We start from the raw sequence: 17,063 nt of genomic DNA, 5'->3' as shown, positions 1-17,063 counted from the left end.
GCCCAGTGGGTTTGTTCAGAATGCTCAAAATTCTTCTTAAATTCTCCTATCAATTATTTCACCTGTCTTTTGTCTATCCATGACCATCCATGCAATGTGAAGAGGGTTTGATCTTCATAACCAAACACACTCAATTAAGGCATGTTCCTAAACAAAGAAAAAAATTTTTCTTGAATGGAATTATACTATGACTTCCTTAACTAATAATGAAGAATTTGAAGTATGATAAACCAAACACATGATGGAAAGGCTGCTAGAAAATGATCTCTGTGAGACTGTTATACATAAAATACATCATGCAGCATTCATACATTGTGCTGATTTTAAAATTCACAGCTCTTGGTTTTATTTTCACCAATAAAACACACTGTTTGGAAGCAGTATGTTGAGGCATGATGTTTTGCTTCCATAACTCTGGGTAAAGAATACAGTACCACAAAGATTAAAAGATTCTTTATGAACTTTAAAACATTTATTTATTTTCCCACAACACTAATCATGGATTATGTTATGACTATGAGTTGCTAAATCCTATAGCTCCTTGGGAAAACATAGCTCTACTGAGTGATTATGGCAGTCCATAGAGAACCTCATTCTTTAGGTAGAGCATCAAAAGCTCTTGATTTCACACCTCCACAAGAACTCTTTGAAATGACCCAAAGATTAAGAGATTCTAAACTTATAGGGAAGTGGAAAGGTCTAGGAATAATAAAGAAAACATGATGACAAATGACATCTTATTTAATCCCAAGATTTAATACAGAGCTAAAGAATGACATAAACATAGACTTAAAAAAAAAAAAACAGTTGGGGTATGGTGGCGCATGTGGTGGTGTAGAAGGCTGAGACATAGCAAGTTCAAGTCCAGTCTGGGCAACTTAACTAGCTTCTGTCTCAAAATAAAAATGTTTTAAAAGGGCTAGGGATGTGAGGCTGGGATCGTGGCTCGGCGGCAGAGCGCTCGCCCAGCATGTTCAAGAACCTGGGTTTGATCCTCAGACCACATAAAAAAATAAACAAAATAAAACCATTGTGTCCAGCTTAAAAAGGGGGGGATGGGGATGTAGCTCAGTGGTAGAGCACCCCTGTTCAATCCCCATTATGGAGGGGAAGGGAGTGGGAAGACCATCATAGCAATTAAGAATCCAGCCCAGACCATAAGAGGCAGCAGCATGAAGAGCTGCTGCCTGAATTCCCTGGTTTCTTTCCTGTTTCCTCCTCCTCTACCCTAGATTCTTCTTCATGGGCCAGTTCAGGCCAGTTTCTTTTCCTCCTTAGTTGCCTTGTGCCTGCAATGACCAAAGACTTGACCAAAGTCCAGCTCCCTATGATACTGCTTGATATGAACAATGGTGTGACTGAAGAGATTAAATGTCACTCTTTTTATCTGGCTACTTATGCATGTGAAGGTGGTTAGTAGTAACCTTAGAAAGAAAAATATCAGTTAAGAAGATGCACAAAGAGAGTGACATGCATATAAACTTCCAAGCCTTAGCTATGATCATTGATAAACTGGAAGAGGACATTAGCATCTCTATGACCAACAGCACAACTGCCAGTATCCCTCTTTTCTCCCAAATCACTTTCACACTGGTGGTCCCTACTGATCAATATGGCTCTCTCTCTTTGGAAAAGATCAGGGAAATACGAGAGTATAGGGGCTCAGGTCCAGGTAACAGGGGATATGCTTCCCAACTCATCATTGAGTATGTCAAACAGATCTATGTAGTCATATTAAAGACTCTCCGAATACTTTTTTTTTTTAATTAGGAGTAAATTCATTTTCTGGTTTATTGAACAAGAGTCAAACTTTGAAGCATTTAATAAGGAAAATAAAACCAGTAAGTAGTGCCAGAGAAGATGGATTAAAAAAAGACAAAATGAGACATTTTGGATGGGGACCTCCAACATTTTCATGAGATAGAAAAAGTAAAAGTGATTCTAAGACAAACAGAGCCATTTGCAAGAGTGCAGAGTAGGACCCAGATGGGCATCTGTTGTCCTGTATTTCCAATCTCAGAGCGGAAAGGAGACTAACCCCAATGTCTGACCCATTGTGTATGGGGGAACTGCACTGCTTAAAAAGAAAGTAAGAGCTGAGTAGGGTTTCCTTTCACCCTTAATTTACCAAAAACAAACAATGGGAATGCAGAGATAAAATCCCACCCAGCTTGTACCCACCAGCCATTAAAAATGAAGGATCCAAGCAGAGGTGGTGGGGGGAGAATAATGCCAAACACCTGATATAATTCTTCATTCCTAAACCTGGTCCTTTTCCTACTTGTCCCTACATTGCATCTTGTACAATATGGCTTCTCTTAACTTACACAAGAAGCCATGGAACTATGGAACCAAAGAGTTACAAACTCAGCCTCTTACAGAACGTACTATTTTCCCAATTGAAAAGAAGTCCTACAAGTTAGAAGCTAAGTTCCTATTTCCCAGAATCTACAATGATGTCCCTCCCTGACATGAACAATCTACAATGATGTCCCTCCCTGAACTTGAACAATTCCAAAGAAATATTTTGCAAATTAAATGACCCCATAGGATTGAGTTTTAAAATCCAGAATTCAAACATCTCCCATCAACAAATCTCAGAAGGACAACCTTTAAAAGTGGATTTTGTTATCTTCTATGCATGTATGGCTATGGCATAAGGAATCCCACTATTATGTTTATAATTATAATTCACCAATAAGAAAAGAGAAAGAAAAGTAAACTGTGGGGGAGCAGGAAGACTCATTGCCAGCAACATGATAGCCAAAGAGAAAACACACACTATACCACTTCTTTTTTTTTCTTTTCCATTTCCTTTTTGCTTTTTTATAAGTGCCTAGAATTGATAGTCATTTTCAATACTTTGCACCTGTGATAAAATTCATAGGTTTTGGGGAAGGCTATTGTGGCTAAAGATTTTTACCAGGCTTTCCATGAGAGACCCCAGGTTCATCTGAAATATAAACCCCAATGCACTGACAGACAGATGATGCTCTGCTTGTCAGAAATCTGTCTCCCACCCAGATCTCTCTGGAATTTTCCACAATTGATTCAAAACCCTCCCAGGACTGACACCAATGGTCAGTTCTCGTGGGGAAATGGAGTATACAAGGTACCCTGGCAGGCCCTGCACTTAAGGCATTTATTTTCTTTGGTTTGAGGAAGATAGCAGAGGACAAGGGAGGAACAAGTCTCTGTTGGTTCCTTTGGGCTAACCCTAACCATCAATCTTTCCTTTCTTCCATTTTCCTTCTCTGTTTTAAGAATCTCAGTGGTCTTAGGGTTCAAAACAATCCCCGCTATTTATAGCAAAGCACTGAATAGGTATGGGTGACACGTTCCTCTAGGAAACCCCCATCCCTGAGACCAAAGAAGCTGCTGTTGACCCCATCCCCCAAGGGGAAGATCTGCTCCTGATTCAGGCCCCATTCTCCCTCGTTCTTGTCCTCCAGCTCAGTCTCTGCTCCATTCCTGGTGTTCTCATACAGGTCCATGTGCACAGGAAGCCAGCTGGTTCCTCTTAGCGCTGACCACGATGGCTGAGGAGCCAAAGAGGCACTCTGGGAAGATGCGATTGGCCACCATGCACCAGTACTTCTGGAGCACCTTTGGCAAGACCGGAATAAGTGCCAGGTGGTGGGACTACCACTTGAAGATCATCACTGAGGTCTAGCACCTTCCGGTTGAAGTTACGTAACCTTGAAGTTACGGAGCTCTTCCACCACCTGGGCATGCCACTATTCCTGTTCCTCCATGCTGCCTGGTTGGCAGAAGATCTCAGTCAGCATGCTGTTGATCACACTGACAGGTGCAGGTGTGGGTGTGGCTCACTACCAACTTCTTTGCTGAAGGCTCTTAAGGAACTGGGTAGATTCTATCCTTGGCTCACAGTGGGCCACAGCTACTGTCCTTGACCTTCTCCAGAAGAACTTTGGCTTCCTCCACCACTCAGTTCTCCATCTGCTACTTCTCAAAGGCAGACAGGAAGGGGAACTACTGTATCAAGGGTCCAGGAAGGTGGCCATGTTGAGAAACATGTCCATTGAGGGGTTCTTCTGGTAGGTCTTGGACAGCTCTTTGGGGATGTCCTCTTTGGCCATGCCGATCTCCTTAGAGTCAGTCTCCCTGATTTTGAGTGTGGTGTTCAGGAACACATGCAGCAGCAGCTTTACCATGCTGATGGTCAAGTACCTGGAGGCAGACAGCATCTCAGCCACTTGCTTGAAAAGCTGCAGAAGATCCACCAGGCCTCTCGATGGTGGTCCACTTGGTAGCCTCCAACATCAGATGGTGGTTGTTGCCGTCCTCCACCAGGATGCCAAGATGATGAACTGATGCTCCTTCCGGCTCTGCAGCATGGCCAGAGTACAACCCCACCTGAACACCTGGTTGCTCACCAGCATACAGTGGGCCATGTTGTGCTGCTTCTGATTCTACCAAGGAATGCTGGAAATACTCTACCAGCTTATGGTACCACAACAGGAGGCCACCCAGCTTGGGCAGCTGCAAGGTCTGTTGGATGCCTACATTGAAGGTCTGCTCAGACAATATCTGCCTGGGGATGCCCAGCAATGAGCATGCCTTTGCAATGTCCTTCCCGAAGTCTGTGGTGGCCCAGAAGACCTTGATGCTGATGTTCCACTCAACGAACACCTCATAAAGCACACATATGATGGTTTCTGCCATGTTTTCCTCAGGTACTCAAAGGTCTTCAGGCATCTGAAGGGCACCATCAGGCCGTTGGGTTAACCAAGGCCCAGGAAGTATGCTGCCAGTATCACGTAGGCACAGTTCTGGTTCTTACTCAGCCACAGTTTGGTGGAGATGCTGCTCCATGAGGTGTCTGCCAGCTCCATCTGGATGGCCTCTGGCACCATGCTGTACTTCTCAGGGACAGGACAGCCTTGCTGGGGAATTTCCTGCTAGGTAGTTTGTTCCTCGGGTAGGTCATCTTCAGAAGCACTCTGAAGGTGGGCTTGTCCACCGAAGAGGCTGGGTACAGCTCCTTGCATATGAGCCCCAGCTTGGTGACTGTGAGCTCCTGCTGCTTCTTGCTCTTGAGGCCCATGGCCAGATTTGATGGCCAGTGGGTCCTGTGGGGGCTGTTACTGTGAGGACAACGCTGGCTTGAGTTTGAGGAACGTGGTGGCAAAAACTTCCTGCATCTTCTCTGTGTTGCTCTTGATAAACTCACAGAATCCCTCAGGGTGATTCTTCTTCAGGTGACAGGACTGGTTGGAGGCATTTCTTGAATAGGCAGTCCGAGCCATGCAGATTCAACAGCAGATTTTCTTCCACTGCAAGATGTACCCTTCTATGTTGGTGTTGAAGCCAAAATATCTCCACACTTTGCTCTTGGTATGGGGTGGACTACTAACTTCAGGTCTGCCTGGGAGCTATTGAGGCCCCTCAGGGCTGCCTGCACAACAAAGGTGACATGGCTGCCCCAGCTGTGCCATAGTCAGCACTTCTGTGAACGCATGACCATCTCTTAAAGGCCTAACCCATCAAGTTCTCCAGTTATCTTTGCAGGTGATCAGGCCTATGGGATTTAAGAATAGTGTACTCCATTCCACCACTAGAATTGACCAAACTGCACCAGTTGATAATGCAACAGTCTCATTTTCCCATGATGCATGGCAATAATGGATTCAGCAGCATTGAATCCAGTTCTTTAGAGGTAAAAAGCTATTGGAGAGGTTTGAGTGTAGCTGCTCAGACTACTTCTCAAGAACTCACCATTCCAAATACTTTGATTAGCTGCATGATCCAAAGTCAAGTTGTCAAAATTGATGAGATCCAGGTCTCTGGAATGCAGATCAAAACTGAAAATCCGGTGGAAGGATCTGCTGATAGTTACCATTGTTGCACCTCATGGAAGCATTAGCCTGGGTTACTATGTAACTGATGTCAAGCTTTCCTTGGAGACTAGAGGCATGGGGAGCAGCTGAAACAATGCAAATTTATCCATAGTCCCTTTCTGCTCTTCACCACCGCCCATGATCCATCTGTGTTGTTTCTGAACAGTTGATTCCAGGTTTTAAATAGTTGATAAATCTTTGAGTTTGTTTTATGAGCTTTTCCTGTTTTTCCCCTCAATTAAACTTTTTTTTTTTCAAGAAGTTTACTGTTTGTCATGGAAATGTAAGAGTGGAATATTAATACATTTTAGTTTAGTTCTGTGTTATCAGGAATTTTTCAAAAAAATTAAAAGATGGAGCTGGGTGTGGTGGTGCATACCCATAACCCCAGCTATTTGGGAAGCTGAGGCCAGAGGTTCACAAATTCAAGAACAGCCTAGATAATTTAGCAAGAAAGACCCTTTCTGAAAATAAAATTTTTAAAAAGGGCTGGAGATATAGCTCAGAGGTAGAACACCCCTGGATTTAATCCCAGTATGGAAAAAACAAACAAAAGAAGACCCCAGACATTGGATTATTTCTCGACTATGAGCTGCTAAATCTTATATCTCCCTGGGAAAACATAGCACTATTGAGTGACTATGGCAGTCTATGGAGAACCTCAATCTTTAGGCAGAGTGTTAAGATCTGCCAGAAACAAATGTATACATAATCACCTTACTTAGGATAAGAGTGCCACTGAATATTTCAAATACCATGATTGTATTTTCAATAACTGATGACAGATCAATATATCTCTATGAAAAAAATGAATCCTCTCCATACACAAAATAATTCCAGATGGATTATAGATGCAGATGTGAAAAACCAATCCGACTTCTAGAAGATAACCTTAAGAATATCTTTAAGAAAAGCGGGAGTTCATAATCCACTTGAATCAAACCGTGTAATATGATGTATTAAGAACTATGTAATGTTATGAACGACCAATAAAAAAAAAAACATAAGCAACAAAATAAAATTAATAAAATGGAAAAAAAAAAGAATATCTTTAAGATGTAGAATCAGGTAAAGATTTCTTAAACAAGACACAAAAGGCACTCACTAGAGAAAAAATTAGCAAAGTGAAGTTCATTAATAAGACACAATTAAGAGAAAAAAAGACAAGTCATAGAGTGGGAAAAGATCTGCAATTCATATAACCAAAAAAGGACTATACCCAGAAAATATAAAGAACGTCTACAAATTAATGATATTCCAATTAAAAAATAGAGACCAAAGGCAAATATCAAAATTGCCAATAATCATATGAAAAGGTATTCAAAGTAACTGGAAAATGTATATCAATATTATAATGAGTTATCACTAAAAAGGTACAGAACAGAATGGTACATCATACAAACATCTAACAATATTAGGTAAAGGAATACTTTGAACACTGCTGTGCTGGTGGGAATATAAATTGGTAGCATGAAATTCACAAAAATACTTGGCTCTTTTAAGATAAAAAGACTGAAACCCTATGACTCAAGTCTGCTTCTAGTTACACACCAAAAAGAAAAGTATACATAGGTACATCAAAAGACAAGTGATGAACGGCCATGGCAGTGCACGCCTATAATCCCAGTAATCCAGGAGTCTGAGGCAGGAGGATCACAAATTTAAAGCCAGTCTCAGCAACTTATCAAGATCCTGTCACAAAATAAAAATAGAAAAGTAAAAAGGGCTAGGGATGTAGCTTAGTGGTAGAGATCCTATGGGCTCAATTCCCACTACCAAAAACCAAACAAAAAACCCCAAAATGTAATAAGCATTTGAGCATTCATAGAACTTTTCATAGGAGCCAAAACTGAAAATGGTCATCAACAGTGGACAAACAATAAAATAACAGCAATAAAAAAAACCTCAAGAACATGTTGAACAAAAAAAAGAGATTCAAAAGAATACATAGTAAAGGATCAAATTTATATAAAATTCAAAAAATGATGATGGCTGTCAGAATTGTGTTATTTTTATAGGAAGTGGATAATGACACAGAGGAAGCATGTGGGAATTGTCTGAAGTGCTGATAAAGTTCTATATCTTGATTTAGGTGATACTTATATGGGTTTGTTCACTTCACAAAATTTCATACAGAGAAAGAATTACTATTTTGGGCACCATTCTTTATGTTTTTCCTTATTTTAAAAAAATTATAGAAAATATATTAAGGACACAGGACACCGACCTTGAGTTTGAAGCAAGTCACAACATTTGCTTTTTTTTTTATTTGAAGAAAGAAGTTCAGAGTTATAAACAAAGAAATAATGCCACACATATTTAAAAATTTGAAACTTATTTACATTCTTCAAATCAGGAATACTAATTAAATATCAACAAACTTGATACCCTAAAATTTTAGATCATCTATTTTAAGTTCCTGTTCTAATCAAAGACATAAATCTATAAATCAAAGACTTAAAGAAAATTATATGTGAAATATTTTATGGTTTAAACAGATCAGCAACTAATGAAAATCTTCATTTTAAATGGGATTTTTAGGGATTCTATGGAACAGAAAGTCTCAATCCCTCTTTTTCCTAATATCTACTGCACTGAAAGGACACAGCTGCCAAAACAAAAACAAAACAAAAAGGACAAATAATAACACTGGGAAGATATACTGAAAGCTGAAGGCTGATGAGAACAGGTAAGATGCTTCATTTCCCAGAATGCACAGAACCAGGGAAGTTTCAGAGGATAGTAGCAAGGCAAATAGCAAAAATCTTACATTTCTACAGTTTCCTGGCTGACAGATGTTGGTGAATTCACTTGGAGCTAAAGACTATATCTACTAAATGTGGTCCTTGAAGTTACAACCATTCCTATAGTCAAATCATTACTTGAATACAAGGTGGAATTAGATGTCAAGTGAAATTTCTATTCTTCTGGAATTAGCAAGTAGGGCCCAAAGGGCGAAGGACAAAAGGCATTAATGATTTCAAATTCTCAGTAGTGACCTCTGGGACCAACTTTCCCCAGGTTAGCTTGAGATAGTCCATTTCAGTAGGAATGGCAATACAATTCTGTCTTTCCCAACTAATTCATGCCTTCTAATATGCATGGGAAGTTCATGCCTGTGTCTGTAGACTCCAAAGTTCTACAGGTTACAAGGTTACAGAGGGTTCTATATAGCATTTGAGCTAATCTACCCTCCATTTGGTTAACTATAAACAGTGAGAAAAATGTGCTATATTATGATGATGACCAATAGCAGGAAGACAGAAACTTCACCAATATCAACCTTGGTAAAATTCAATTACCAAAAGATCACCAAGAAATACAGGCAACAGGTCCAAAATAAGGAAAATTAAAAGAAATAAAGAAATAAATAAAAGAAATGGGTGCATACTCCATTAAAATAGAACAAAGAACAATGGAATAAAGGAAGGGGATTAAGGGGGAAGGTGGAGGGACGGGATAAAATCTGATCTAACTTTCCTATGTACATATATGAATATACTACAGTCAGTCTCACCATTATGTATATCCATAAGGCACCAATATTAAAAAAAAAACTATAAGTAAATAGCAGAAAGATCAGTAGAATATAGGGAAGGGAATGGGGTGGCGGGGGGAGTACTAGAAACTGAATTAGAGCAAATAATATTCCATGTCTTTACAATTATGTCAAAATAAATCCTAATGTTATATATAACTAAAAGAACTAATAAAAAAGAAAAAGAAATATATAGCCAACAACAAACCACAGACCACGATATAAGGAATATCTTTATTTAATCTCCTTCCTCCATACCCAAAGAAAACAAACAAAAAGAAAAGGAGGGGCTGCAACAGTGGCAAACTAAGTAGGAATGTACATACCCCTCTATATGTAGTTCAACACAGAAAAGTTAGACATGACTACACAGATGCCAGGTACAGATGGAAAACTAAGAATACATATGTCTCAGACACAAATGCTTTATTCTTTCAACCTAAAATATAGACACCAAAAGGTTTAAGTTTAAATACAGAACAACATGAACAATTACTCTCCAGAAGTCACCAATAGTAGAATAAACCCTCTAGATTTTTAGCCTTGTTCACTCTATCATTTGTAGAATGTCTATATAGCCCTTTAACTTTGGTTCTTAAATGTATGAAGCCTCTAACAGCAGGTTAGGTATCAGCTGGGAATTTGTTAGAAATGTTTGACCCATTCCAGACCCACTGAACCAGAATTTCTGGGGGGATGGGGGGATGGGCCTAGTAATCTACATTTGGACAAGGCCACCAGGTAATTTTCAAAGTGTGCTAGAATTTGGGAACCACTGCTGTAACCTTTAATTTACAACTACTGCTCTGTAAAATGTGGTTTCCTGAATTTGCAGATGATAATGAGTAAAGCTGGTGGACAAGAAGATATCAGAACACACTAACTTTAACTGTTTTATTATGTAGGAATATACAATAAAATATGTTCATGTTTCTGTTAGTATATCTTATGTAAAAAATGTTCAAAAAAGTTGGCTTAATATTTGTTTTGCAGAAGTGCAAAAATCCTTTCTCTCTTATCCTCTGAAAGTTCCATAATTGAGTCTATGAAATAAATTGCCAGCAAGACAGTTTAATTTGAGAAAAGGCATAAAAATTAATTATGGGGGGCAATCAGAGGAAAGCAAAATGAGTACCTGAACACTCAGTGAGATCTAGAAGCTCATGCCCTCTTCGCAGAGGACATAGGAGAGAAGATGTGGGCAACTTTGGGAAGAGTAAATGATTTGGTGATAGCCTGTGACAAAGTTTGTCTGGGCCTGGTATAGACTTTCTTAACCCCACTCCCAACCCCCCACTTGGGTAACATAGTAATCTTCCCCAGTAGATGAGACTCTCTGTGAACGGATTCAGGACAAATGAGTTCCTTGTTCCTTTTTTGAAGAATCTATCTTTAGGCAGATAAGGAAACATCAGAAAAAGCCCCCCTCTGCACTGCTTTGGGAAGAAAGAAGGGAAAGAGGGCAGAAAAAGATTAGAGACACCTTGGTTCTAAGGCTGCTTCTGAAGCCTTCCAAGCTTCTTTGGTTCAAAGTACTCAGGATGTCAAAGCATCATACTTCAGGGTATAGTTTTCTAAATTCCAAAAGTTTGTTTTATGAGTAAACACATCAATTCAGGTTCATTGTTAATTTTTGATACCATGTAGAGACAATGAAAAACCAGCCTCTACCTCAGAGCAAGGCCTGTCCAAGGAAGGGACATCACCTTTGTTCTTGGAAAGACCCACAGAGCACTCCTAGGCACATTCCCACCCTGCTAAGTTGTTTATCTACAAATAACAGGAGAGATCTCTGCGCCAGGTGTCCCTGACTCATTCAGGCTAGGTGGGGATCCATAGCAACCCCCTAGCAGCCACCAATCAGCATGAGATAGGGAAATACCTGGGATGCCAGATGACCCTCCCAGTAGTTTATGGTGGTTGATAACATGTTGAGAAACCATGTAGTTCAGCACATACACCCCTCTTGGCTTAAACCAATCAGTTCAAATGAATACCCCTTTTATACTGACCAATCACCCCTACCCAACTTGTTCCTGCCAGTGAATGTGCTAATCATGTTTTAGAGTTGTTATCTGATTTTCCCGCGGTGTGTGATGATTTGCTATGATGTATGTGAAGTCCCTGCCCTCTCCAAAGAATGTATAAAACTGCTGCAAACCCTGGGCTCAGGGCCTCTCCGCATCACCAGTTGCTGTGTGTGCATGGGGAGGACCAAGCTAGCTCGCAATAAACACCTCTTTGCTGCTTACATGGATCTTGGGTCTCTAGTGGTCTTTTGGGGGTCCCGAATTCGAGCATAACTACAATAGCTTCAAACCTCAGGTTGCTACCCTCAATAGAAACTTATTTTCCAAGGACCTAATGCCTTTATTATAAAAGAACAAACCACTATGAAGTTTCTATGCTTTAAGTCTGTTGCAGATTAAAAAAAAAAAAAAAGACTACATAGCATGACAATTAGCATATTCGCATCATGTTTTAGGTTCTCCCTGGCTTTCTAAAAATCTTTATATATTTTATATATATATATATATATGTGTGTGTGTGTGTGTGTGTGTGTGTGTGTGTGTTGTAGATTGACACAATAGCTTTATTTTATTTTTATGTGGTACTGAGATTGAACCCAGGGCCTCACTGTGCTAGGCAAGTGCTCTACCACTAAACCACAACCTCAGCCTTCTAAAAATCTTAATTGAGGTTTAGTTGGTTCAATTCTAAATCAATAAAGAATTTATACTTGTGGAAAATATGCATAATTACATGGATAAAACTGTCCATAGCTATTCAGTACTGACATTCCAACACAAACAGCAGCTACTTGCTTCATGATAATAACAATAGCTAAATCAGATAAAGGATGTCATATGGGAAATAAGAAAAGGGAAAATTAGGCTCTCCTAAGAGTGTTTTAACTTGCAAATCTGGTAAATAAAAGGCCTCTGACAGGTTGGGGTTTAGTTGGTAGAGTGTTTTCAAGCATGTGCAAATTCCTGGGTTCAATACCCAGTTATCCACCTCCCAACCCTCCCATAAAATAATAATAAGCCTTAGGAAAAAGGCATAGAAGATCAATGCATTTATATATTTTACTTTAGAACACTAAAATTTGCATGGAGAAATGCAAAGCACAACATTCCATTGCCTAAGAAGTATGATCATACCTCAAAACATGTTAAAGAGCTTTTGTTTCTTTTGGAAACAGGAAGCTGTTTCCTAATATATAACCATTAGTGATTTAGAAGAGAATAAGTCATCTGTAACAGTGGTTGAAGTTCAAGGTTCAATGTTCTGAGAGTGAAAGTCCCAAGGACTTTCAATATTTTAAAAATTGATTCATATAAAATCAAATGTCTTTTGTTTCACTAGATTTGGCCCATGTTTCTCCCATTGTTTGGTTTTGTTTTAACTTTTCCTATCTGGCTTCAGAGATATATGATCCTCACATTTCAGATCAGAGCTGTTGTTATCTCCTCTAGAAGTAGGAATCATTTTACTCTGCTGAATCCCAATGCTGTGAATATGTAATGGTTGCATTCAGGCTGGTTAACATCAATTTTAATGAGCAAGAATAAACAAAAGAACTAAAACCAAGTCTTCTAAGGTCCTTTACTAACATTCTGATCTGTATACTCAACTAGAACTGCAAACATTTCTGACACAGTTCTATAGACTCACTCTAGAGAGAGTGTAAAGGATGTTGCCAGGCAACGCATCTAAGTCTGAAAGAATCTAAGCATTGATAATGAGTCTGTCTCAGTTTGGCTCCCACACAGGAAGGGTTTTAGTGAAGTCCCACATGTGTTTACAGGTCATACACAAGAGGTATTTCTAAAAGTGAGTGTCCAATAGATTCAGGAATCTATTTCTTTCCTAATTCAAGTTTAATGTTTCCAATATTATAAGTATTTTCTATAACTATCTAGAATTCTAACAAAAATTAGGCATAGTAGGTCATATGCAAAAGGTCCAGTGTTGAATAGACATTCATATTCACATCTTCAACATTTCCATTTGCACATGACCATGAAAAAAATCTCTTGTATTATTTCAAATCACAAAAATAACTCAGAAATTATTTTCTTTTGAAAATTATCTTTGAAATTGCTTTTAATATTTACTATCATTATATCAAAAGTCAAAACAGGATTTTCAATAAAAACTATATTCTTTAAGGAGAATATATTACCAGCTGAGAAAGAGTTAACATGATTTTATGAGTAGTATACATGCAAAATACTGCTCTGCAGATGGGCCTGATCCAATCCTCCCTCTTTCAAAGCAGACACTTTGCATGCATGCTTACCAGGGCAGTATGTGTCCACGTCCAGTTTCTGAGCTGAAGTGAGGGTTGGGGAGCCAAGCTCGGATTCTGGAATTCGTGGGCTCTCAACAAACTTTGCCTTCCTCAGAGGGGCTAAGGACAAAGAGAGAGAGCCAGAGAGAGAGGGAGGAAAGAGGAAAATGGGAAGGGAAAGAAAAAAAAGTAAAGAGAGACAGGGAAGGAGAAGGGTAAGGGAAAGAGAGAAACATAGAGGGGTCATGAGTAAGGGGAACAGCAGGCAACAGATGGAAGCACTTAAATGAACGACACACTCTGTCAGACTCAGATCAGGTTACTCTATTTTTTGTGCCAGAAAAAAAATTAACTGCATTCTTCATAGAGGAGATGGGTCTTGCTAAAAAGTCTCTGAAAAAGAGAAAAGCTAAAAGCTAATATTCAAAACTATGAGTATAAATTGTGATCATCTACTACTTCTGGCTCTTTTCTCTTTATAAAGCAAAGAACTCTTATTTTGGCTATCGGTGCCATTAAATACAAGTATTAACTGACAAAATGACAGGACTAAATTTAAAGGTTTTGTTCATGATAATAACTGTAACCAAAAGGTCATTTTTATCCAGAAATAGCTACTTTAATATTCAGTAATGATAAATACAAAAGTAGGATTAAATATAAGTCATCACTCCTAATCTATGTAGCCTAAAGCAATCACTGTAGTGTTCTGTCACTAATGTAGGAAGTTGAAACTCCTAGCAGGCTAAAATATTAACTAGGCCATGCCAATTTGATACTGATGCTAAAGAAATGTAAATTTACAAATGTAATCATGAAGTCTATGGAACAGTAATATTCTATGCCATGGAATTCATTCATAAAGAATGAAGTATAATTTGTGATTGAAAGTTTTACTTACAGAAAGCACATATCAATTTTATTTACTGATTTTTAGGGGGAAATTAGGAAATACTATTAACGTTTATTCAAATAATAAGTTTGTTGTTGTTGTTTTGGTACTAGGTACTGAACCCAGGGGCACTTTACCACTGTGCTACACCCCCAGCATCACCCCTAACCTTTTAGATTTTGAGACAGTCTCACTAAATTGCTTATGGCTTTACTAAATTGCTGAGGCTGGCCTTGAACTTGCAATTGCCCAAGGTAGTGGGATTATAGGTGTGTGTCACTGTGCTAGGCTCAGGTAAGTATTTTAAAAGTTAAAATTATGAAGATCGCTATGGTACTTTCAAATTGAGTTCTATTAAATAAACTTTAATAAGGTTAAATTATTTAGCATAGCACTAGTACAAAAAGTTCAAATGAATATGAAATTGCTTTGTATAACTGTGTTTAAGACATGTAAATGTTTAAGATCACACTGCCATTTTTTTAAAGTTTCTGCATGTTCTTTAAAATCCTCATTCTTAATTGACCCACAGAGGATTCTGTTATTCCTAAAGATGCTCTAAAAAGAATTATAAAACATTGTCATTACAATGGCAAGAGTTCTCCTTTGTTTTCTTTGGAGGATAAAAATGTTAAAGTATTAATAAGATATAGAAAATAATTTTTAAATTGCCAATACTCAAAACCTACAGACAATAAAATCATAATTTAAACCTTAAGGTGTGTATATATATTTCAAGTATATATTAAAAATACAACTTAAAGCCTGTCATTGTCTCCATGGCAACAGAGTCCTAACTCAAAGGATGCTATTGATAGGACTCTTATCCAAAAGTGAGCTTTAAGACAGCAGAACTTTCAACTCTAAGAGTGTAATAATATTTGAGCATGTCTTTTAAAATCATTATCACAAATGAAGGTCTCAAGAGATATATATGCAAGCTACTATCAGCCAAAATCCAAATCTCTTCATTATATTCTCACCAACTAACTAGAAAATAATGAAACATTTTATTTATTCAAAATTGCATTTAGGAGGAATGATTATAATTTTATTCTTAACACTTTTAAGTTCTTTACTAGAATTTTACTAAGGTATTGTCATGGCATCAGAATAACTATTATATCTGCTGAGTTCTGACAAAGACAGCATTGGTCCCTGATCAAGGGACTCTATATATTTAAAAATTCTAGATGGTAAACTTTTGGGGTAATAGAAACCAGCATTTTAGGGTAGAAATATAAGAAAGAAATTGAGAATGGTAGAGAAACTGGAGGGAGGTAGGAAGAGTATACAAATTATGAGATGAAGTCAAAGAGAAAATTCAGGGTTCTAGAAATTGTACAGAAAAAGAAAAGTAAATAGCTGAAGACTATGAAGAGAGTACAGACTACATGGTATTAATCTGAAATTGAAAAGATTTGGGAAATACGAAATTTCTTACTAAAATATGTAATTTTCTAACAAAGACAGTTATTTTTGATCTGTGAAGACTAATGCTATACTGACTCTTAGGAATTCCAATTAAGGTTATCTTTAAAGCTCACAAATGATATTTAATTCTTACTTCTGTCTACCTTTACCACTTCATCCATGGGGTAGTGTGTATGTCTAATAATGAAGTTCAATCATTTTATAAAACAGATGATAATGGTGCTATTATAGATAACAAGTGTTATTTGTAAGTCAAACACAGGAGGTATAATCACAGATAATGAGAGGTTTTTCAGTAGTCATAATACCGCCTGGTAGAGAAAATAAAAGGAAAACTTAGAAGATGTAGACAGTAGTTTTCTTGAAAGCGTATTTTAATAAACTTCATTGTAAAAATGGTACATAAGATAATTCAGATAGGTAAGAAAATGCTACATCAAAAGGGTTTTACTGATAATTGAAATACAGGTGATTGGTTGAATAAGATGAGTAAAAATATTAAAACCAAAACCAGGTATTTTACTGTGATGTAAGAACTCATGGGAAACTACTGCTCTGAGAGTGATCTGAAGCAACACTGGGAACATGATTTTTTATACCATAAGAGATTTGAGTTTGAGAATCTGGTAGAAGTTGAGGAAGGATGCATATAAACTTGGCGGACAGGTATAATGGTTTGAAAGACATGGAGCAGTGATGAGTATGGCTATGGAAAATAAAGCAAGCAAGTGGATGCAAGGCACAGTATGTAGAAGCAGTATAACATGGTAACACAATAGTAAAGAGTTGGATGGTACAAGAATTAAGGGTCTAGGCTTTGAAACTACAAAGCCTAAGTTAGATTCCTACCTGTTCTACTTTTCTTAGCTGTTAAGAATCCTTCTGTTTCCTCATTAGTTATCTTGGGTTTATAACAGTACCTATATCATAGATCAGTTGTAAAGATTACATTATTCAAAGAAAATCCTCAGTATGCTGCCCAGCACAGAATATTACTGAATTTTTTAAAAATGCAAAACAGGTTTATTACTGATAGACAAT

At 38.0% G+C, this 17,063-nt stretch overlaps 1 protein-coding gene and 2 pseudogenes across 1 annotated transcript in view; 1 reads left to right on the top strand and 2 right to left on the bottom strand.

The window, feature by feature from the left end:
* Positions 1-17,063, bottom strand: part of Tanc2 (tetratricopeptide repeat, ankyrin repeat and coiled-coil containing 2) — a 412,218-nt gene that overhangs the window by 228,258 nt on the left and 166,897 nt on the right. The window contains exon 5 of the mRNA XM_077800862.1: positions 13,706-13,816. Within this exon, the coding sequence (XP_077656988.1) occupies positions 13,706-13,816 (111 nt within the window). The remainder of the gene's footprint in view (positions 1-13,705; positions 13,817-17,063) is intronic.
* LOC113192180 (poly(rC)-binding protein 2-like) lies at positions 1,453-5,951 on the top strand (annotated as a pseudogene).
* LOC113192196 (E3 SUMO-protein ligase ZBED1-like) lies at positions 3,300-5,440 on the bottom strand (annotated as a pseudogene).

The sequence above is a fragment of the Urocitellus parryii genome, chromosome 7 (assembly GCF_045843805.1).
Source record: "Urocitellus parryii isolate mUroPar1 chromosome 7, mUroPar1.hap1, whole genome shotgun sequence".
NCBI classification, from domain to species: domain Eukaryota; kingdom Metazoa; phylum Chordata; class Mammalia; order Rodentia; family Sciuridae; genus Urocitellus; species Urocitellus parryii.
The sequence above is the reverse complement of the archived record's forward strand: the minus strand, read 5'-3'. Positions and strand labels throughout refer to the sequence as shown.